The following is a 23,233-nucleotide window of genomic DNA, read 5'->3' on the forward strand; positions in this document are numbered from 1 at the left end:
ACTGTGGGGGAAGTTGCTATCTGAATAGCATCCATTGGCTTCTACAAATGCGTGCAGTGAAGTGCACTTAAGAATTGTGGTAACACCAAATCACAAACTAGGCACATGAAAACCCATTGTGAATTTTTGAATCCGAACATATTACGCGTATTATTTTCGTGCTAATAGCACGAATTAGCATAAAAAATGTTAATTCTTACATATTGTCTGTCTAGCTATAGCGAGAGGAAACTATGAAAATATCCAATATTTTAGACTTGTTTTATTGTACGTAACAACTTTAATGCACAAAATACTACATACTTCCTTCTGACTAATTTTAATAGTAAACATCACATTTGCACACACAAAAATGCATTAGAGAACGTAGATAGTGCTATAAACATTTAAAAAATAATGATATATTGCGCGTTGCATACCATTCAACAGGATATAATAATTCATTTATTCTTTTATTTTGAACCTAACGGGCTCCTTTAAGCCGTTTTTTTGTCCACGATTTTCAGCATATTATAAGCAAATAATTCCTTCATTTTAAATAGTTGGAGGTCTGATGGCAGTAAAGATTAATTTTCCATGGATCTGTGACCGGTATATAAAGAGAACATGATGAGATTACGTCACATGAAGGCTTTTGATTTTGTGAAGAATAATAGTGTTATAATTTTAACAGTTTGCTGCAGTTACTATCATATATAGTGGATAATCATCTACGTTGAATTACTTGGAAAGTCTTAATTGGATAAAAGACCCTCCGGAACTGATGATATGTGCACATTTGTGAGACCCTCCACCAACCTAAAAGAAACATTCACTAACATCAATGTGTGTGGCGGGGCTCACTTGTATGTGACCACCTTGGTTAATGATAGTTATTTAACATGAAGATTAAAATTATGATTTGCTCTAGGCAGATGTGTGTGGAAGGGATTAAAGAAAAAGTTATTTATGGTAAGTCAATAGTGACTGCCTGAAAACTGAGTCCTGGCTTGAAGAGAAAGCATCCCTGTTTTAGAGGTTTTTAAATTGTCGTGCCATTAGCCTTTTGAGCACAGTAATTCATCAAGAAGCCCCCAGTGTTGAGAGTTTGCTGACGAATAGATTTTTCTCGAATGGTTTTATACATGGTGTGGGACTTTAAGACGCAGAAGAGCATCTGAAGCCCCACCCTTCAATGAACCACGTAACAAAAACAGATAGCTCAACCTAACCTACTTACGGAAGCATATAATAGCGGGAAGTGATATTTCACATGGAAATTACACAAATGTGAATAGGTTAGGCAGGAATGAGCCCCAATAGGGCATAAAATGAAGTTTTCACACATTGCTTTCAGAAATGGCAAGCTTTCGGTTAAGTTCATGCTTCCATTAATTTCACATACATACATATTTAATTAATTATTGTACCTCAATCGTGGCTTTTCACGATTCTTAGATAAGGTACAAAGTATCTCTGATGATCACAGTCACTAAAACAATCTGCAGTGCACACATCTCAGTTATGTACACTATGCTTGATCAGCTCTCTTGTAGAATGCCCTGGAGTAGTCTGCTGCTCCTCTTTCACCACGGAAGAAGACAGAATAGCGTTTCTTCCATAAGAAGGCTCCAAGAAGAGTGACGGGAATGGCAAGAAGAACCCCCACTAACACCCCAATGAGGATTGGTCCATCGTTCTCTGGTTCGTTTCCATAATCATCCAAGCACCTGAGGTGTGGAGTGTGGAGGTAGATGTAGGACATGGTCTTTCCTTTCAGTGCATTCGGTTCATGGCATCTGGAAAAGGAGTAAACATAAAGAAGAATTGCAAATGTTACTCATTTGGTTCATATGTGATTGTTTGCTTAATTTGCTATACTTCGCTTCTCTGCCACTTTTGGCTAATTGCGAAATATAACTGCTTGCAATTTATTCATCCTCAACCGAAAATACCTTATTCTTGCACGTTCGTTAAGTTCGCTTCTGTAACCAACACTTAAAGTGGAACATGTTAGCTGGAGGGATGTTTGATTGAGCGTTTTGGGTTAGCTGGGAGGATGCTTCTATGGTTTAACATGGTGCCAATGGGAAAGCTGTAGGGGTGGATTGCGAAAATTTTGCTGGCTGGGGGGGGAATACCACCCCCTTTTACCTCGAACCCTATCAGTAACTAAATTCGATTATATCAACACCGAGTTGGTTTCAGATATGATTAGAAGGTAAGCCAATTGCAACATTGAAAGTCAAGCACATGTCTTGAAAGTAGAACGATAAGGTACGGTATGATCCAAAAGTCCATATACACAAAATGGAAACCACTAGCGGCGATTGGCTGCCCAAACTGGGGGGAAGCAAAGACTGTTTACTTTCTTTTGGTTCGCCTTGTAATCAAGGGGTCCAGGGTTCGATAACCGGTGTAAGCACATTGTGCTTCGGATTCCACTTTAAACTGTACGTCCAGTCTCGGTTAGCCTTACTGTGCATAAAGTGAACTTAAAACATTAACTCTAGCTCGAACTCGAACTTTCTGTTGGTAGACTAGGCTTTGCATTATGAGGCCACAGTGCGGGGGCAAAAAGTGTAAAAAGTAGGGGCCAACTGCCCCCCACGGCTCCACTCATCGCCGCCACTGTTGTAAACCGATTTATTGCTCACAGTCTTACATTATCAAATACAATAGGAGCCCGATAATTATGACGACGTGGGGTTTAGGGAGCAAATTCCCCTTACCGGGCCAGTACGCACGCGAAGAGGTTTGCAACACTCGTTATTTTTCACAAAAAATGAGAACTTTAACTTACACCATTCCATCGATTTTATCCACAGATTTATCCTGCATGATAGGTATCAGGTCAGTCACTATCCACTGGTTTTCGCAGTCGCAGACCCACGGGTTCCCTCGCAGGTCTAAATCGCTCAGTCGACTCCAATCGGGGATGACTCTGGGGTCGAGATATTGGAGTTTGTTGTTGTTCAGAAACAGCTGGAACAGTTGAAAGGAAAGAGTCAAATGTGATGTACAAAATTCAGTTTGCTCATCCTTATAACTTATGACATTCATGTAGTGCTGACGTAGTGGAAAATACCATTGATATAAAATTCAATAGTATACATAATAATAAATAACATTTATTGTTGTTGTGAATGATTAATTAAAACAAACTTCTACTTTATTTAAATGATTTCTTCTCATAAAAATGTCATTTCTGAAATTTTGAAAATCATGGAAGCAGATATTCATCGGATTAAGTAGTAGAATATGACATTGTAAGGATCTGTCTTGGTTAACATTCAATTCTTCCAGTTCACTAGTTTTTTTACATCGTTATGCTGGAAGGACATTCTACAGTGGCACGAGTCCCACTTTAAACTGCAGATCCAGTTCAGAATAGCCTATTTGTGCATAAAGTGGACTTAATTTTTCTTCTTAAAACATTAATTCAAACTCAAACTCAGACTTCGGTAATTCTATTCGAATACTTTTCATTGATAGTTGTATTTCAACAAGCTTTTCTTCAACTTTTGACTAATCGCAAATGAGTATGAGTAATGATATCATGAAATTGATTAAGGGGTGTCGTGTCGTTTGCGCCGAGGCTTCTTATCGGTTCATTTCCACCGTGACATATGTTAAGACCTTCCTCGGCTGGTTTTCCCACAATCCAGAGTGTCATCACCGCCGCGGGCACGTGTGTTTATGGGCACATGGTGCATAGTGCATAAAGTGGACTTAATTATTATACACTACATAAAATCGTCAAAAACATTATAAATACAGTGTAATTTTTTTGCAAACATTATATACGCAATAGCTACGTATATATAAACACAATACTTCGATACACTTGCACTTGAATTCTTATAGGTATGCAAATGCTCGAAGGCATTGCACGCGTTGTTTCTATCATTTCCATATTCACAGCCATCTTGTCTCTCTCAAGTCTCAGTTTTACATAAATACTAATTTCCAAATGTACATCCCCCATATATACTTTCATCTTACATTAATTTACCATTCCCCTTCCTTTTCAATCGAAGATAAACACAGCCATAGCTGGGCAACGTCATAAACACACATGCGCGCGGCGGTAATGACACTCCGGATTGTGAGAAAACCCACCAAGGAAGGTCTTGAAATATGTCGCGGCGGAAATGAACCGATAAGAAGCCTCGGCGCAAATTACTCGGCGCAAGCGACACCGACTCGATTAAGGTACACTCACAAAGATGACCCATACCCAGGAGTTACGGGTTCGATTCCCGACCTGGGCATGTTTTTTCCCGTTGTGAGTGACCCCTTCTTCAATTTCAACATATCACCATATTCTCAATTTCACGATTACCCAAAATTGGCAGAGAAGTAAAATAAAATAAATGGAAACAAATCAAATCAAACACGGAACTTCTGGCATCGTAGCACCCTGTGCTAAACACTCTGCCACCAATGAATACTAACTAGCTGAGCTTTTTTGTTATCGAATATACAAATCAACTATTCTGCTTTTTCTTCCAGTACTTTCCAGGAAATCCAACCCCTTTTCAACGCTCATGCCTACAAGTTGAAGAAACTTGAATACCTCCTTCAGCGGGAACTTATTTTCGTCAGTTATATTAGCGAAGACATCCTTGTCAATGAATTCCAGCTTCGAGTTGTAGTTGCATTCGAGTGTCTCCAGGGAGCTGAACCCGTAGAAGGTCTCGGATTCGATCCTCGTGAGCTCAGGCATGTGGCTTATGTGCAGCGTCTTCAGGTTGGTGATGATCGAGAAGGAGTTCTTGTCCAGCACTTGGATCGGGTTGCCGTCGAGATCGAGTTCGACGAGTGAGCTCTCCCTATGGAAGTCAACCTTCAACTCTTGGAGCTGGTTTTCCTTCAGGTAAACCGTCTCAAGATTCGTCAGCGTATAGAATAAGGTTGGTGGCATCGACTTCAAGCCTGTTCCTGATAAATCGAGGACCTGAAAGAATATAGGACAACATGACAGCAACAGCAGTTTATTTGAAAATAAGATCCTTAGGAAAATATTTGGCCTTAAAAGGGACGAGGAGGCAGGCGAGTGGATAACGTTGTTACATACGTAATTTAGAACTACACAATTTGTATTCCTGTCCAGATATTATTAGAATAATTCAATCAAGAAGACATAGATGGGCAGGCCATGTGGCACGAATGGGAAAGGAAAAGAGAGTTGACAGGATTCCTGTTGGGAGAGAGACTTGTAGGAAGGCCAAGACGAAGATGGAGGGATAACGTTGAGATGAGCCTGAAGGAAATCGGTAAGAATGGGAAAAATTGGACTCATCTTTCCCAGGATAGGGACAGATGGAAAGCGTATGTTACTAGAGCCATAAACCTTCGGGTTTAAGAAGTCTAGAGAGTTATTTATTTAGTAGATAGTGTAAGTAGGTCCTACAATACAAGATACCACAATTCCTACAATTGCCTTCACCACCTTTACTCTATATCATATTTTTTATGTAATTATGGTTCCTCAGCAATATCCAATGACATAAACATATGACTAAGCCAGGGGTGATCCCCCCTTAAGACAAATGGCGCGTCCCCCCAGATCATGTCATAATTCCCATAAAGTATTTAATTACAGCGTGTCTACTACTATCATACAGATTTAGCTTTACTGAACACTTTACTTGATCATCCCCCTCCCTCTTAAATTATTCCTTTTCTTCATCTAACGGATGGTATACACTTGGTAACAAAAGTGACTTCAAACCAGCTAAAGTAAATGATTTACTAAGGAAATATATCCTATTTTTCCCCTCCCCCATCTCAATGCACATATTTCAGCATGATGGCCAGGTGTAAACTTGTTTACACATATATTAAAAAATATATATGCATGTTGAATTTTATATTATTTTAAGAAAAATCTCCCCCAAATTTTGATGACGCTGTCCACACCATTATCCCCCCTCCCCTGTGGACAGCCCAGAATTAAACAAGATTATAGACAAATTCAACAGAAACCCAGTCAAAAACATAATACATAGATTATATTATTACCCTAATATCGCCCTCCTTCAATGAAACTGAAGTTCAACTTATAGAACTGAGAAGTGACGTAAGAGTCAATAGAAAGAAAAAAAAACAAGAATATGACTACGCAAGAAAATCCAAGTAATATGCAGTCACAGAAAGTGAAATTCTTCCTGTGTATATTATATTAACTTTAAAGACAAGTATGACGTTACTGTGGTCCATTACAAATAATTTCACCACTATGTGACATCGCGCAGTATGGCGCAATCGGTTCACGTCAAGTGGCACCAAATAAGGAGCTAAAGCTAGTAATCTATTACCTAAATATCATTGCAGATTTTGAAAGATCGGTTGAATGTACGTATTTATTCGCAGATTTGCATTTTGTAAAATTGGCAATACCATCGCCATACAATAAGTTAAAATTGTTGGTTGTTGTTGTTGTTAACAACATACAATACAATAACGTACATGTAGCGAAATCCCTGTACTTGCTTTATATTTTCAAATAGGTTTGAGTCGAGTAACTAGCATTTGATAATTTTAACACTTGCATCGCCATACTTTATTTACATAACCTTTTCGCGCCAAAGAGTAGTTTCTCAGAGAAGCGCGCAAATAGATGAACCAACCAGAAAGCGCCTCTGAAGCATCTGACTAAAGCTGATTGGGTGATTGAGTCACGTGCATGCTATTACGTCAAAGGTTAGAGCCGAGAGAGAACACACAAGTAATAATACCTACACACACGGCCATGAAATTAGGCGGGTGGCAGAAGTTCGCGCTGTTGCCACGTCGGAGCACAACCCGGTGTGTTCAGAGTTTTAAGAGACTGAAAGATCTCGTTGTAGAGTTGGTCTTTGTAATCCACGTGATACAAACTCACAGTGTTTGCTGGAAAGGTCAGGGAGAGGTCGGTCTGACGCTCGAACTAGGCAACGCAGCTCGGTTGATGTTGAAACAAAGGCAGTGACTTTTGTCCCGCTCTCGCTTTGCTTTTCCCCATATGTTGCACCAGGGCAATTCTGCCCAGCCGCCTATTTCCATTGCCATGCGTTTAGTGGACCAATTATGTCCTCGTAAATAGGCGATCCTCGTGGTAAAATGATTAATCGACTTGTTTCAATCAATAAGATATGACTCTCTGGAATAGAAGCAGCCTAAATATACATAATACACAGAATTTTGGTAAGGAAATCTTGTTTCTCTGTTGAATTATAGAGTTACTGAACTCACCTTGAGCGTGTACAGGTTAGTAATGGCACTTTGAGTCGGTAAGTCCAGTACATCCATCGGGTTGTGGTCCAGATACAGCTCCTCCAAGTGTCCCAAGTGCGAGAATACATCATTAGGCAGCGAGTGGATAGCGTTGTTGCCTAGCATGAGAACCCTCAGGGGCAAAGGCTCGTTTAAATCTGGGGCGTACCAACCCTCGAAGACATTGCTCCTGAGAGAGTTGCTGTTGATCTGGTTGAAGCTTAGATCGAGGTACTCCAATTGAGACATGTTCCTGAAAGTCCTGTCTGCAAATTTGATGATCTTGTTGTGCCTGAATGACATCATGGACACTGCTATATTCAGAAAAGGACTCAGGCTGACAATTTCATTATGGTCGAATATAGCTCTCACTGCGTTTGTGTTCATTGGAACAGTTGCCGGCCAATCTGGTTCGCCGAGATCTCCCGAAATTTGTCTCTGGGTGCAGTCGATCGTATAGACCAAGTTTTCTGAGGAGCAAAGGCATTCGCTACAAACGTTAAGACTGCTCGCCACAGAGAAAGCTGCTAGCAAGACGATTGAGGTTTCGGTCAGAAGTTTCATGGCGCTGCTGATGCTAAAACAGAGCAAAGATGAGTCTCAAGGAACTTAGTTTTTTTAAATAACTCCAGTAACTTTATTCTAAATAAGACATATCTCGCACAACTTGTTTCCTGCGTGCAATCAGACTGCTCTGCTTCACTAATGACTATCTAAGAATGAAATTAACTTTCATTAACTTATGATAAACGAAAATATATAGGTAACAAAATTCAAAGTGAACTCTTGCATTTTAAAAAAGAATACGGCACGTAAAACATTTGTTCATAACAAAAGTATATATACATGAAAAATAACATTTTATTTATAGCCCCATAATATTTATCAAGCAATAATATTGTTCCGTTCCTTTGAAATACAAGGGAAAGTAAGTTTAAAAATGTAACTGCTAATACCCTTACTCGTACCCTGAAAAGAGTTACTGAGCGATTGTTACCGTTACTCGTAACTGCATTACAAGTAATGTCATACTTCCAACCAAATACTGGTAAAGATATACATGACCACCAGATTATTATATGCAAAAAGGCCAAGATACACTGGTCCAAAAAGCAGGACTTTAAGTCAAAATGTCACCATCATTCAGAGTAAAATTATGTATTTCTAGGAATGTTGACAACCAATGTCAAAATTACATATTTTCAGTTTAAAATTAAGGTTTTTTTTTAAAATAAAATAATGATTACAAAAGATTGAGCTTTTCAATGTCTTCCACATATGAGTAAAGGACACCCACGACAAGGCCGGGATTTGAGCCCGGGACCCCTGGCGTTGTTGTGCGCTGAATCATTGCATTTATGATTATTATTAATATTACAACTACTGGGAAGAAGAAAGGATGCCTCGCTACAAACAACATTTAAAATATAATGAAAATAATGTTCACGATTTTCTAAAATTTTTACATCACGTTTATCTATTTTTACATAAATCTAATTTTATTTTTAAGTACTTGATTAATTGATGAATATTTCTGTGTGTCCTGAATAAAAATGAGTGTTAAGGGTGAAGAATAGAGTGACAAAATGAAACAATTTTGGAAGTAAAAGGTAAAGTTGCACTTGGTACCATGCCATGAGACATATAGAGGGGGATGTGGGGCTAGGATCCATCTCGGACGTTTTGGAGGTGTTCGAACAGCACCACGCTCCAGCCGCCTTTACACCCATTGTTGCCCCCGGGTACCCATTTAATTGAGGCTGGGTGAGTTCCAGAAATGCAATATGCGGGGACAAGGCCGGAAAAATTCCAACTTTAGATCACCCACCCCAGGAATTGAATCCGGGTCTCCTGCGTGACAGTAAGACCACATACCGACAAGATCACTGCAGCTTCAGGAAAGGATATTAATTTAGTGAAAAAGAACTACTATGCAGGGACCTGTAACTTAACCCAACTTGTAACGCTGTCAAGTTACGAACGGAACTATCGATATGCGTTACAATGGCATTGGCGTTCCACACAGTACCGGACAGATTGGACCTGCCTATAACCTGGGTAAATTCGGCGTACCGTTACTCAACGACCCATTCGCTTCAGGTACTGAGTGGAACGGGTCTCGGATGGAACGGGTACGATCGTACCCGTACATACTGTACCTGAACGGTAGCTATCGGGTACGAAATGGAACCACAAGTTGGTAACCGGTACTGAAGCACTATGACCAGCGCTTGTTATTAAAATACCGGTACGTGGATAGAAATGGATGAAGCGGGTAACATTTGTAACAGGAACTTACAGTACGTATCATAACATACTGAGGGTATCCGAATTAAATTTACTGTCAATCAAAATTCATTAATTTGTTAATAATGGTATCAGCTATGCAAAAATTTCGAAGACGTCACTCTAGCAAACTATTAACAATAGATACAATTAGTTTTAACAAGCTCATGTAGAATATACTAATTACAACGACCTGCGCAGAAAGTCGATATTCGTCCTTCAGGCAACCTGTTACTAGGAAGCATACGCAGTAGGAACCATTACTTTTAAAATAGGTAGAGAAGTGAAATTGAGTTTACCGGTAGATTATGCTAATTAGAGCACGGCAAATCAACATGATTATGGAAAACCGGAAGTTGATGGATGCCATATTGAAAAATGTTACTTCTTAAGATAGAGACGAGAAATTCGGTTTGAAGGTAGCTTATGCTAATTAGAGCACGAAAAATCAACATGATTGTGGAAAACCGGAAGTTAATGGACGCCATATTGAAAAGTGTTACTTCTTAAGATAGAGAAGTAAAAATCGGTTCAACGGTAGCTTATGCTAATTAAAACATGGCAAATCAACATGATTGTGGAAAACCGGAAGTTGATGGACGCCATATTGAAAAATTTTACCTTTTACGCTATAGAAGTGAAATTCGGTTTGATGGTAGCTTATGCTAATTAGAGCATGAAAAATCAACATGATTGTGGAAAACCGGAAGTTGATGGACGCCATATTGAAAAATGTTACTTCTTAAAATAGAGAAGTAAAAATCGGCTTGGTGGTAGCTTATGGGAATTAGAGCATGGCAAATCAAAATGATTCCGGAAAACCGGAAGTTGGTGGACGCCATATTGAAAAATTATATATTTTCTAAGACAGAGAAGTGAAATTCGGCTTGAAGGTAGCTTATGGGAATTAGAGCATGGCAATTCAACGTGATTCCGGAAAACCGGAAGTTGGTGGACGCCATATTGAAAAATGTTATTTTCTAAGACAGAGAAATGAAATTCGGCTTGAATGTAGCTTATGGGAATTAGAGCATGGCAAATCAACGTGATTCCGAAAAACCGGAAGTTGGTGGACGCCATATTGAAAAATGTTATTTTCTAAGACAGGGAAGTGAAATTCGGCTTGAAGGTAGGTTATGATTATTAGAGCATGGCAAATCAACGTGATTCCGGAAAACCGGAAGTTGGTGGACGCCATATTGAAAAATGTTATTTCTTCAGATAGAGGACTGAAATTCGGTTTTATGATATTATGGATATTACTGCATTGGAAATCAACATAATTAGGGAAAACAGGACGTTTACGGAAAAAAATTACTTTAATATTCCTCTTTCCTTTGGTGGTTGCTTATGTTAATTAGAACATGGTCAATTTATCTGATATTATAAAACCGAAAGTCGATGGACGGCATAATGAAAAATGCATTTTATTAAGATGAAGAAGTAAAATTCGTTTAGATTATTGCGCTTGCTAATTCGAACATGGACAATGCATATGCTGTCTGTAAAACTGTAAGTTCATAGACGCCATCTTGAAAAAGATATACTTTTGAGTGTCGATTTAGTTTTTATTTATTAAAATTTTAAATATGAATTCCATCAAACTCAGGTTCTCCAGAATCATGTTCATTTGTCATGCTCTAATTCCCATAAGCTAGCATCAAACCAAATTTCACTGCTCTATCTTAAGAATAACATCTTTCAATATGGCGTCCATCAACTTTCCGTTCTCCGAAATCATGTTTATTTGTCATGCTCTAATTTCCATAAGCTACCATCAAACCGAATTTCACTCCTATACCTTAGGAATCAACGTTTTTCAATATGGCGACCATCAACCTTCGGTTTTCCACAATCATGTTGATTTGCCATACACGAATTAGCATATGCTACCGTCAAACCGAATTTCACGTCTCTTTCTTAAGAAGTAACATTTTTCAATATGGCGTCCATCAACTTCCGGTTTTCCACAATCATGTTGATTTGCCATACACGAATTAGCATATGCTACCGTCAAACCGAATTTCACGTCTCTTTCTTAAGAAGTAACATTTTTCAATATGGCGTCCATCAACTTCCGGTTTTCCACAATCATGTTGATTTAACATGCACTAATTAGCAAGATCTACCACCAAACCGAATTTCACTTCTCTATCATAAGAAGTAACATTTTTCAATATGGCGTCCATCAACTTCCGGTTTTCCACAATCATGTTGATTTGCCATACACGAATTAGCATATGCTACCGTCAAACCGAATTTCACGTCTCTTTCTTAAGAAATAACATTTTTCTCTATGGCGTCCATCAACTTCCGGTTTTCCACAATCATGTTGATTTAACATGCACTAATTAGCAAGATCTACCACCAAACCGAATTTCACTTCTCTATCTTAAGAAGTGACATTTTTCAATATGGCGTCTAATTTCCAGTTTTACCAAAATCATATTGATTGGCAATGCCAGGTCAACCCGAATTTAAGATCTGTAACTTAGATGGTAACATTTCTCAATATGGCGTACATTAAATTTCCCTTTTTACACATGTATTAGTTGGTAATATTCTAATTACATAAACTATCATCATGTCGAACTTTCAATATCTTGCTTGAAAATATTTTTTAAAAATATGTTCACCTTGCACCCTAATATTACGTGTATTGGTTATATAAAAGTAACATTATTAATAACAAATCTCACGATTCCATATTTATTTTTATGTATACAATTTATATTTTATTGCCTACAACCTCAATTAATATTAGTTCTTATCGATTTTTCAAGAATTCAACAATGAAAGTTTTAAAATGAAGAGTTACGTGACATATATTTTCTGATCCATTCAATACCCATTTGATTTGTTGAAGATAGGTTTTGTTACAATTGTACCCGATCCTAAAGTTTCAGATATACCCATCATGAATTCGTACCGGTATGATTCTAATGAGAGGTACGTACCCTAACGGAACTGGCATTCAGATAAGGAACAAGTTCCATGCTTTCTGGTACGGGTATTTTAACGTTCCACTCTGTGTACCCAAAGCTGTCGTCCCCGAGGCACTCTCGGTTACGAACGGAACGGTATAGCAGAAGCGTTACTGTTCGCCTTACCAAGAGGTTCTGGTATTTTCCTTGGAACGGTCCACAGCACTTGGGCCGGTACGCGGTACCCGGTACGGAAATAACGCGGAACGGTGACAAATACCAATGAATTGCGTTACGTTACAGGTCCCTGCTACTATGTGTGTCTTGTATACTAGAGCTTAAATTTTAAGTATCCATCGCAAAGTAAAAGTCTCTACCTTAGGTATTGCTTTATTAATTTATTCTTTTGGATTGCGAAGTTAGGCCACAAGCCTTTTCTTACACTTAACCATCACTTAACTTTAGTGCGGTCGGAACGCCAGAAAATATTTCACTTCCAAAGGAGAATGTGCCGAACCTAAGAAGCCCAGACCGCAAGTTTTTAAGCCATCGTTTGTTTGTAATGGCGTCTTAAAAATGGCGGTCATGACGAAGATTCTAAACCTGAAACCTGTGAGTTTATTGCAGTTATTTATCATCCATTACATCTTATTTTCACCTAATTTGCAGTATATAACTGTATTATGATAATAACAAATGAAAAAGACCCACTTTATCAAATAAGTAATATTAGATATGGAGGCCATTGAGGCTCGTACCAGCGAAAAGCCTCCAATGGTGCATGCTACGTTGAAAATTCAAGCACATTACATTGAAAACCTCATATTTCCAACAACTTTCCCCTCTTTCCATTTTTCGCCATCTGCACTAATAACGCAGTTGTCCTATGGTGTCAAGACTTTTGAAACATCCTGTACATATACAGAATGTAAAAAATTGAACTATTATTATTTCATGGGCGTAGTCTGACACTATTTTTGATGCTACTGTTGAGTTCTGGCACATCCAAAATATAAGGTTTGATCCAAAACATGATCATTTTGCTGGAAGGGTTATTTTTAGACTTTTCGCGCCCATATTGCCCTCCATATCTAATATTACCTATTTGATAAAGTGGGTCTTTTTAATTTGTTATTATCATAATACAGTTATATACTGCAAATTAGGTGAAAATAAGATGTCATGAATGATAAATAACTGCAATAAACTAACAGGTTTCAGGTTTAGAATCTTCGTCATGACCGCCATTTTGAAGACGTCAATACAGACAAACGAGGGCTTAATAACTTGCGGTCTGGGGCGTCTTAGGTTCGCGAATTAATGTAGTATCCGCCCCCCCCAAAGGGCACATTCTCAGCCGGATGTGATATATTCTTCCATTTTTCTTGCTTTCCAACAACACTACTTACACTACTTTACATTTTAAAAATCGAGTTGAATTTATAACAGTTTGCGAAATATAAAACATCAAAATATCAAGGCCTCCCCGGCGGCGCAGTAGTAGCTTTGTGGCCTTCTAATCAAGGAGTCGCTTTTTCGATACCCAGTGGAGGCACATAGTGGTTCGGATCCCACATTAAAATGTAGGTCCAATCCCAATTAGCCTTTCTGTGCATGAAGTAGACTTAAAACACCAACTCAAACAAACAAATCAAAATACCAACGAAAATTTTTTTAAGAAAAAAACACGAAGAGAAAAACACAAAAAGGAGAACAGAAAAAACACATTTCACTGTACGAAAAGTAAAAGAAACACGTAAAGCATGAACACACATACAAGAAAAGTACTCAAAAATACATCAAAGCCAGTCGAAGTTTGTCCTACAAATTTACAAGAAAGGTTTCATTTTATACTCTTTCCCTGTTTTCAGTACTGGTAAGTTGCCTCCAGAAGATGATTTCTTAATTTTGATTTGAATTGTCAGAGAGAAGAAGAGTTTCTTATGTCATTAGGAAGGACGTTCCACGCTCTGGTGGCAGTGACCTTGAAGGAATTTCCGTAAAACCCTGTCTTGTGTACTTATTCCTTTTCGACGATAAATAAAGTCGAACTTCCGTTTCCCAAACTCTTGCATATTAATGTTGTTAAGCTATGGGCGATAATTGTATAACAGACTCAATGCTTTCAATACTTTGAACTTCTACAAGTTAATATTATTACAATACTATGCACCACTTTATCAACATAACCTTCAAATATTTTTATTACATGAAGTGAATATTTAACTCAAACATGTACCGCGTGAGGCACCTAAAAGTACCACCTGAAATAGCGAAGAAACCAGAAACAGTAGCGATGTGAGGTTTGCGGGAAACAATAATATCAAATGGGGCTCGTAAATCGGAGGTATGGGGTGGGTCGAAAAATATCGACAAATGGGGCATCTGGAGCAAAGTCATATATTTTTTAATGGAATGATATACAATAACATGCATAATATAAAAGCGCACACGCAGAGAAACACAACGCCGTTGGTCTCATGCATCTACTGCACATAGGAACGAAGATATGGCCATGTGAAAATATGTAAACAAACTAACAAGTGGCCCACTTGACTGTCAGTACCACGGCATGTACAAGTATGAGATGTCGGAAGCCATTGAACAAGATGAAGACAGAACGTGTTAAAGGAAGAAAAAATACTGTTGACCTCGTCAACACCATGTATTTGATAGTGTTACAGCATAATGAAAATGACCATGACAGTATGCCGAAGAACCACTGCGTAAGAAGCGAAAACCTGTCAAAGTGTGTGTTCAAAGTGGTGGCCGTCAGCTGCGATGCAGGCAACGAGGCGCCCACGCAAAGATCGTTGCACAGAATGTAGGATCTCGTAGGGAATGTCCCTACAGGCAGCAGTAATGCGGTGTTGCATATCCTCTGGAGTTGTTGGCACATCCCGGTAGACAATGTCCTTCAGCTTTCCCCACAGGAAAAAGTCTAACAGTGTCAAATCTTGGGAACGAGCCGGCCATTTGACAGGCCCTCCACGTCCAATCCAACGATTTGGAAATGTATTTTCCACACATGCTGTAGCGCGTCTTGCACTGTGAGCTGGGCACCCGTCATGTTGGTACCACATTTCCCTCCTTGTCTGAAGTGGTATGTCCTCCAATAGTAAAGGCAGTTCATGTTGTAAAAACTGTATGTATCGGTCAGCATTCAGTGTCACTTGTATAAAAAAAGGGCCAATGATATGTTCACCCACTATACCACACCACACGTTCACACTCCATGGGCGCTGGCGTTCCACTTGGCGAAGCCAATGTTGATTTGTCACCGACCAATAGTGCATGTTCCTTAGGTTGACATTTCCATGATTGGTAAAAGTTGCCTCGTCAGTGAAGAGGATACGTGACAAATCGGGTATGTCGTGTCGTAACATCCATGTGCAAAACCGAACACGGTCCACAAAATCATTCCCGTGAAGTTCCTGATGGAGGGAGATATGATATGGGTGAAACTTGTGTGTGTGCAGAATGCGCAATACACTTCGCTGACTCATCCCAGCATCCCTGGCAATTTCACGGGAGCTAACGTGCGGATTCACAGCAACAGCGGCGAGAATATTTGTTGCACCTGCCTCACCTGTAGTTGGCTTGTTCCGTACACGTGCTCGTGGTGTTACACTTCCGGTGTCTCTTAATTTAATAAATAACTTACCAAACAGACGTCGAGATGGCTGTCGTCTGTCCGGATATCTCTCTGCGTACACACGGTAGGCTTCTGAGGCATTCTTTCGGCATTCCCCATAAATCAGGATCATGTCCGCTTTTTTCTATGTTTGTGAACACCATAATCTTCGCTCTTACCACTACGACTGCTTGCTTTGAACTAACGCGATCTCGTGGACCTGCTATCAAAACTTGCTCTGCGTAAAGGCAGTTCTGTCAGGCACCTGAGAAGTCATACATGCCGTGGTACTGACGGTCAAGTGGGCCACTTGTTAGTTTGTTTACATATTTTCACATGGTCATATCTTCGTTCCTATGTGCAGTAGATGCATGAGACCAACGGTGTTGTGTTTCTCTGCGTGTGCTCTTTTATATTATGCATGCTATTGTATATCGTTCCATTAAAAAAAATATGACTTTGCTTCAGATGCCCCATTTGTCGATATTTTTCGACCCACCCCATACCTCCGATTTACGAGCCATTTGATATTATTGTCTCCCGCAAACCTCACATCGCTACTGTTTCTGGTTTCTTCGCTATTTCAGGTGGTACTTTTAGGTGCCTCACGCGGTATAATATTGTAAACAAGAGCAAGTTACAAAGATTGTGTAGAAAATAAAATATTGCACGAGCATAAACACCAAATTGTCTTGTCTTCTGCAAAATTGAACATTTGAATCGGAAAACAATGTTTAAAAATTAAATATAGCAGTTATTCATTAAGATAATAACAACTATAAAATGTAAGAATGTTTTTAAACTTAAAGATTGTGGTCCAAACGATGGAAAGTCAAGGTTCTTGTTCGGCATTCATTTAATTGCACATCTGATGTAGATTGAATAAATTGTTTCCATGCAGTTTTCTTAGTTAAAATTAGGAGAGTTTCCGTTGAAAGAATAATACACGATCCTTGATTGATAATTTTCGTTTCTAGTCTGACTAACTTCAGTTTCTCTTGTACAGGTTGGACATACATTACATGATGAAGGTTTGTTAGAAAATCTGGAAGTACTTGACTGATCTCTACAATCGTTTTTCTGCTGTTGGCCAGTACCAGGACAACGTGAGTTAAAACTGTTGTTTGAAAATATTCTATATCTTTAATTATTTAGGAAATTATTACAAGGTCTTATATTATTCCCGAATTGATTGTTAGAATTATTGAAAGTCCTCTTCTTAAAATTTCTATTTTTATAACATGATTCTTGATTGCTGTAATTACTGTTGTTGACCTGTTGCATGAATCTCGGTCTTTTATTTCCCGTAAATCTAACATTTCCCTACTTGTTGCACGCCTGTTGGATGAATCTGAATTGCCAGGCATAGATAGTAAGTACATAGTTATCATTATTTTGCGAAACTGAATATCAGTTACGTTGTTCAATAACGTCTAAGAAAATTGATACTATCATTCTGAGCTTTATCTTGCACACCTTTCCCTTGTACATAAGGTTCAATTGCATATGGATCATAAGACGGGTCTCACATCTTGCAAAAGTATCTTTCATCACCTTGATACAAATACCAGAATTTGTCATACAATTCTACACATTGTATATGAAACCACAACTCGCATACGAAACTAACATTTCTTTTCCTGATCTTGACAAGATGTAATTACTCATGACTGATAACCTCCTCTTTGCTTGCTTCCCTGATTGATTTAATGTTTTAAGTCCACTTCATGCACGGTAATACTAATCGGGACTGGACCTACAGTTTAAAGTGGGATCCGAAATACTATGTGCCTCCACCAGGTATCGAACCCGGGACCCCTTGATTATACGGCAAAGACACTACGACATACGCTATCGATACCCGGTGGAGGCACATATTGGTTCGGATATCAGTCCGTAGACTCATTACCAGGTGTAGAACTCGCAGATATATCTGGATAGTATGCAATAATGACTACATTAGCACACAATAAATCAAAACGTAGACAGTGAAATTAGTTTACAGTACACATAATTCGAACTGTTAAATCGTTCCTACACGCTGACCACCAATGTTTGTGCTATGAACGTCATTCATTAATTAATGTGTGTGCCGATATTAAACTGAATGTTTTCGAGAATTTGCAACTTCTAACCTAACTTGCGGGTTCACTAAATTACCAATTACCAGGATATTTTGAGAAATAAAACGCAGCAAATAACATTTTTATCCTTATCATTATCATTATCTCCCGAACTGTTACTTTACTTTATCTTACTCGGGCAACGTCAACGTTGCCAAATACATAAACGTTATACAACTTAACATAGATTAAAAACAAGTGTTATTGAACATTGTACGTACATCAACTTGAACATGCACACATTTAAAGTTTAAAACGCATAGGAATTATACATTTTACGACGAAAAGAAGAAAAAATAAACTTGTGCTATGACAGAACAGTCACAATATTCCTCCATACTATTGCCAAGGTTCTTTCAAGACTACTATTCATGAAATCTGTTAGGGTTTTTTCCATTCTGTAAAAATTAAGATAAAAGGGGGAAAATGTCTGTAAACCACACGCCCTGTTTGAAGTCCTGGACAAGAAATGAGTATATTTCATGGTAACTTAAAGCAACTGTTGCAGTTTGAAACAAAAATGACTAAATCTCTGATTACGTGTGATGCAGGAAAAGCAGTCACATATTCCTTGACGCCATTTTTGTTTCTGGGGTAGGGCTACAGCAAACAAAGAGAAAGTGATACAAAGAGAGTAAGAAAAAGATAAGATGTAACATTTGCTAGACCTAGAAAGCTGTCTAAGATTGTACTTACAGTCCAGTCAACAGGCGATTTGCACAGAAGTGATTGGAAAATATATTTCAATGGTTAGAAGATGTCTGCCACTAAAAGTAACAACACCCAAATGCGAGTTAGGAAAAATCAATGTTGCAAGGTGTGAGAGCTTATCAGTTTAATGGTTGATAAGCTGCATTATCTCCTTGCGAGGATAGGAATGGGAATGACTACATAGGCCTCTGATAGTGACAGGCAAGGAATCAGATAGCTGTTATACAGGTAATATGTTACTCTCAGAACAAAGACGTTGAAGGTTTCGTCGATTGTCAGAGCAGTGAAGCAGGAACCGAATTACAGTACACAAACACACCCATACTCTTTTTTGATGTTAGATTGTTTGCTTTTAAATCCACTTTATGCCCAGATAGACTAATCGGGACTGGGCCTATAGTTTAGTGAGACATGAACCACTATGTGCCTCAACAGAGTATCGAACACGGGACCCCTTGATTACAAGATGATTACGTATATGGAGGTTGAACTTTGTACCTCTCCCCAAATCGTTCCTCTGCCATTGACCTGATGAGAGAGTCATGTCAACAATCTCCCAATTCGAAAACATTGATCGATTTTTGTTAATTATAAAAAGGTATGACGTTACACTAAAACAAATAGTCCTTCCTCTTAACTTATCACTGTGATTATCATATACTAACATTACAATCCACGAAGATAAAACTTGATGCGCATACCTGTCTTCTTTGTAAAACGATTAAAAAAAATGTACACTAGTTGACTCATTTCCTTAGTTTGTGTTGACCCAAGAATTGTACGTGTTAAACAAGAAGAGATACACACATGAATTTCTCAGTATTGTACAGAGCCTGCGAAAATGTATGGTGGAGTTTCATGAGGTCTCTGTGAAGTACCTATTTTGTGTAATGGATTGAAAGTGTTGCGCCGTGACACACGTCATAGCGATATTCAATGTTGGTCCACACTCAGAAAAGAACGTCTGGAGTAACGCTTGCAATTTGTGGCCGTACAGGCTAGCTCTTTCCCCCCTGTGCCGCTTGGTTGAAGCCGAACAATAGGCGGTTGGGGACCAAGCCGTCCAGGGTTCGATGCCCGGCTGTACCTGCACGGTGCACATAAACAATAGAAAAATACTATTGAGATTGGTTAAAAGGATGGGGTTGCGTATGAAATTATAGCGATTTGATTGGTGGACTGTGCTATGTGAATATGTATTATGTTAAGAATCTCTACATGATATGAGAACTGCAAGTTCACACCTTAATTTCAATTCCGGTCACACTTACACCGATGTCCTGGCGCTGTGTATTGATGTCTCCATTGTCTGCCGTTAGGGCACCTGGATGTCCCAACTGTCCGTGATGTCAATCACACTGCACTCCGGTAACGATTCCTACATATATATCAGGCCGCGGAAGCACACGTCACAGATCACATCTGTCTTCTGTACACTGGCCATTAACATGTATACTTTTATATGCAAACGTTATATGTAGCGAAAACTATCCCGTTCATCATAAATCAAGTGTTATTTGCAATACTCTGTGCACTGACGGACACTGGCTTCATAACGCAGACTCTTCATGACACCGACTTTTCTGTACTATCCCTAGACTCACAGTTGTCACCTTAAATTCTCAACACAGATTCGCAACTTCTCGACAACAGATTCTCCGGTACAAGTTCTAGACACACTTGTCACCTCAATTCTCAACACCGATTCTTCACTTGCATTATCAACACCGATGTCCTCTGCCTAGCTTATAGAAACACACTGAACCGCCAAAATTCACCGTTGGGTTAGGTTTTTTTTTGTCCATGTCCACTTTCTATTGGCTGGCGTGGAGGAGGGGGTTGGTTGCAGGGAAGAATGGAAATATTTCACGTTGGGGAGACAAAGGGGCTTCTGGGAGAGAAAGCGTAAATATAGCCGTCGCCTTTTGTGGGCAAGGCAAATGACCTTTGCTTGGCTTCTCTGAAACTGACGGGGATTTCGAGACGTGCTGAAAGTTCGATAATAATAATAAATGTAGAAGATGATATATTTAGATATTGATAATAGTGTGCACGTATGGAAATACGGGTACATTATGCCCCTCCCAAGTGCGATACTTGGGACTGAAGAGATCTCAAGTGAAGCACTGACACAAGTAATGATAAACATGTGGCCACCTTGGTCGCCGGACTTAAATCCTGAAATGCGTTGCATACATTAAATATGTTCCGTAGAACGTGAACAACAACATCATTGCATAATAATAATAACATGTGTATCTATGGTTCCATTATACTACTACATGCTAGATCCCATACATAAAGTTCAAAATACTGTTGGAGAGTAAATACAAAACTAAATATACAAGAAAATGATAATTCCCACAAATGAAATCATAAATCACCATTACTACACAAAACTAAGTACATATACATAATTACCATAGAAATACAGTAGAAATGAAGTAAAACACTAAAATCAAATAATAATTTTACACAAGAATAATAGTAAATGAAATAAATAAGATAGCAAATCCACTAAATAGGTTGACAGATATAAGAGTAAATAATGTTAACGATTACAAAGTTAACAACATAAAACTTTACAATGAGAATAACCTTCTTTCTTTATATGCTTCTTTTCGTGTCATGCGATCAGACTTTTAGCCTGACTTTCCTTGTTATCCTCCATTTCTCTGGATGTTTGGATAACTTTCTTATCACCTTCGTCATCTGTTCTTCACAGGTCATCGGTATGAAGTTCATACGTTTCTTGATTGGAGTTTCATAATCCACCTTAATCTCATTAGTATTTCTATTGACTGTGCCTTGTTCTTTACTGACAAGATGTTTATGTTTCAATGACAGTCGACGTGACATTTGTTGCTTATTAGTCGATAAATGGTCACAGCCTCGTACGTGATTCGCGATATCCTCTTCTGTGTATACACGTTTCAAGTTAGCTTTGACAACCCTATTTTCCGCCATATTCGCATTCACACTTCTCAAGTAATTGTGTGCTTTCTCATCATGGCTCACGGTAATTTCATTCATTTCATCAACTGTGTCGACCAACATGTGACATACGTTGCTGAGTGCATTCTCATTCGAAATGAAGGGTACGCTAACGCTTTGGTTCTCGACATTGAGGTGCATTGTTCTTGTGTCGAAATCTAACCTGGCCTTGTAACCAAGCCACGTGTCACACCCTAAAATCAAATCATGCCGTAATCCAGGTACGACCAGAGCAGGACAACATAGTTTTGCTCCATTTATTTCAAGAGTCAATAAAGCTTGTTCTTGAATTTTCACATCTTTTGCGTTCGTCGCTCCTCTCACAACGACGTTGGTTACTCTGAACGAAGGCAAAGAGGGGTCATTTCTTTTCAGCTGGTTGAAAAGATCTGCATTAATTCCCGCACAGGTGGCGCCTGTATCTACGAGACAACGGATGACTTGCTTTCCTACGCATGCTTCGATTTGCGGGAGGTAACGGACCCCTTCATTCTTGAGGGTGGTCCCGTTCTCAGTGACGTCAATGGACGCTAGAGACTGGTTTTGAGCGCTCATTTCAATTCTGCACAATCCTGGGGCAGTGTTGCCATCAGCTGATCTATCAGCGTTAGAATTAAACTTTGTGCTAGAAAATGAAACATTGGAGGGCTCACTTTCACTTCCGACGAACGGTACTTTTACCCTAGTCTCTTCATCTGAAGCATTGCTTTGACGTGTCATCGGCCTCGGGCTATCAGAAATATGCGAAGGTCTCCTCTTCACGCCCTCTGAGTTTGTAGTACTACAAACTGGTTCTTGATTCGAAATCTTGAGCGCTCATTTCAATTCTGCACAATCCTGGGGCAGTGTTGCCATCAGCTGATCTATCAGCGTTAGAATTAAACTTTGTGCTAGAAAATGAAACATTGGAGGGCTCACTTTCACTTCCGACGAACGGTACTTTTACCCTAGTCTCTTCATCTGAAGCATTGCTTTGACGTGTCATCGGCCTCGGGCTATCAGAAATATGCGAAGGTCTCCTCTTCACGCCCTCTGAGTTTGTAGTACTACAAACTGGTTCTTGATTCGAAATCTGAGCTGCTGTATAAATGGGGAATTCACTCATGGTTCCATTAAAGTTCGCAACTTCGCCTGCAGGTCTCTCCCCGTCACCTGAAGGCGTATCTAGTTTAAATCTGGGTGATTGGTATTACGTAGGTTCAAGTCCCGGGAGCTTTCTTGTTCGTGCCGCCAATCGGCTCCGTCCCGCTGGCTTCTCTGGAATCTTGGCTGCCGGTTGTTCCAGCGTCCTGGGTTCGAGTCCCGGCGTCGGTCATTCTGCT

The 23,233-nt window shown here is 39.2% G+C and overlaps 2 protein-coding genes across 2 annotated transcripts in view; one reads left to right on the forward strand and one right to left on the reverse strand.

The window, feature by feature from the left end:
- Positions 1-263: 263 nt before the first annotated feature.
- Positions 264-19,189, reverse strand: LOC145986747 (tsukushi-like). Its single transcript, XM_083121118.1, has 5 exons — positions 18,903-19,189; positions 7,219-7,816; positions 4,559-4,939; positions 2,783-2,964; positions 264-1,778 (listed from the first exon to the last, which is right to left on the reverse strand). Exons 2-5 carry the CDS (start codon positions 7,801-7,803, stop codon positions 1,511-1,513), a joined length of 1,416 nt encoding a protein of 471 aa, XP_082977244.1. The 5' UTR covers positions 7,804-7,816; positions 18,903-19,189; the 3' UTR covers positions 264-1,510.
- The window catches only part of LOC145986746 (putative fatty acyl-CoA reductase CG5065), a 171,589-nt gene continuing 165,456 nt past the window's right edge, over positions 17,101-23,233 (forward strand). Inside the window, exon 1 of the mRNA XM_083121115.1 lies at positions 17,101-17,189. The gene's annotated coding sequence lies outside the window, so the exon portion shown is untranslated. The remainder of the gene's footprint in view (positions 17,190-23,233) is intronic.

Source organism: Lepisma saccharinum, chromosome 4, assembly GCF_977018435.1.
Source record: "Lepisma saccharinum chromosome 4, izLepSacc3.1, whole genome shotgun sequence".
Classification (NCBI taxonomy): Eukaryota; Metazoa; Arthropoda; class Insecta; order Zygentoma; family Lepismatidae; genus Lepisma; species Lepisma saccharinum.

What these genes read in the sequence shown, in the direction of transcription:
- LOC145986747 (XM_083121118.1), bottom strand. Translation starts at nt 7,803, where the DNA reads ATGAAACTTCTGACCGAAACCTCAATCGTCTTGCTAGCAGCTTTCTCT. An exon ending in CTAACCTGTACACGCTCAAG is followed by an intron (nt 4,940 to 7,218) that starts GTGAGTTCAGTA and finishes ATATTCTTTCAG; the next exon opens with GTCCTCGATTTATCAGGAAC. An exon ending in GATAAAATCGATGGAATGGT is followed by an intron (nt 1,779 to 2,782) that starts GTAAGTTAAAGT and finishes CTCCTTTTCCAG; the next exon opens with ATGCCATGAACCGAATGCAC.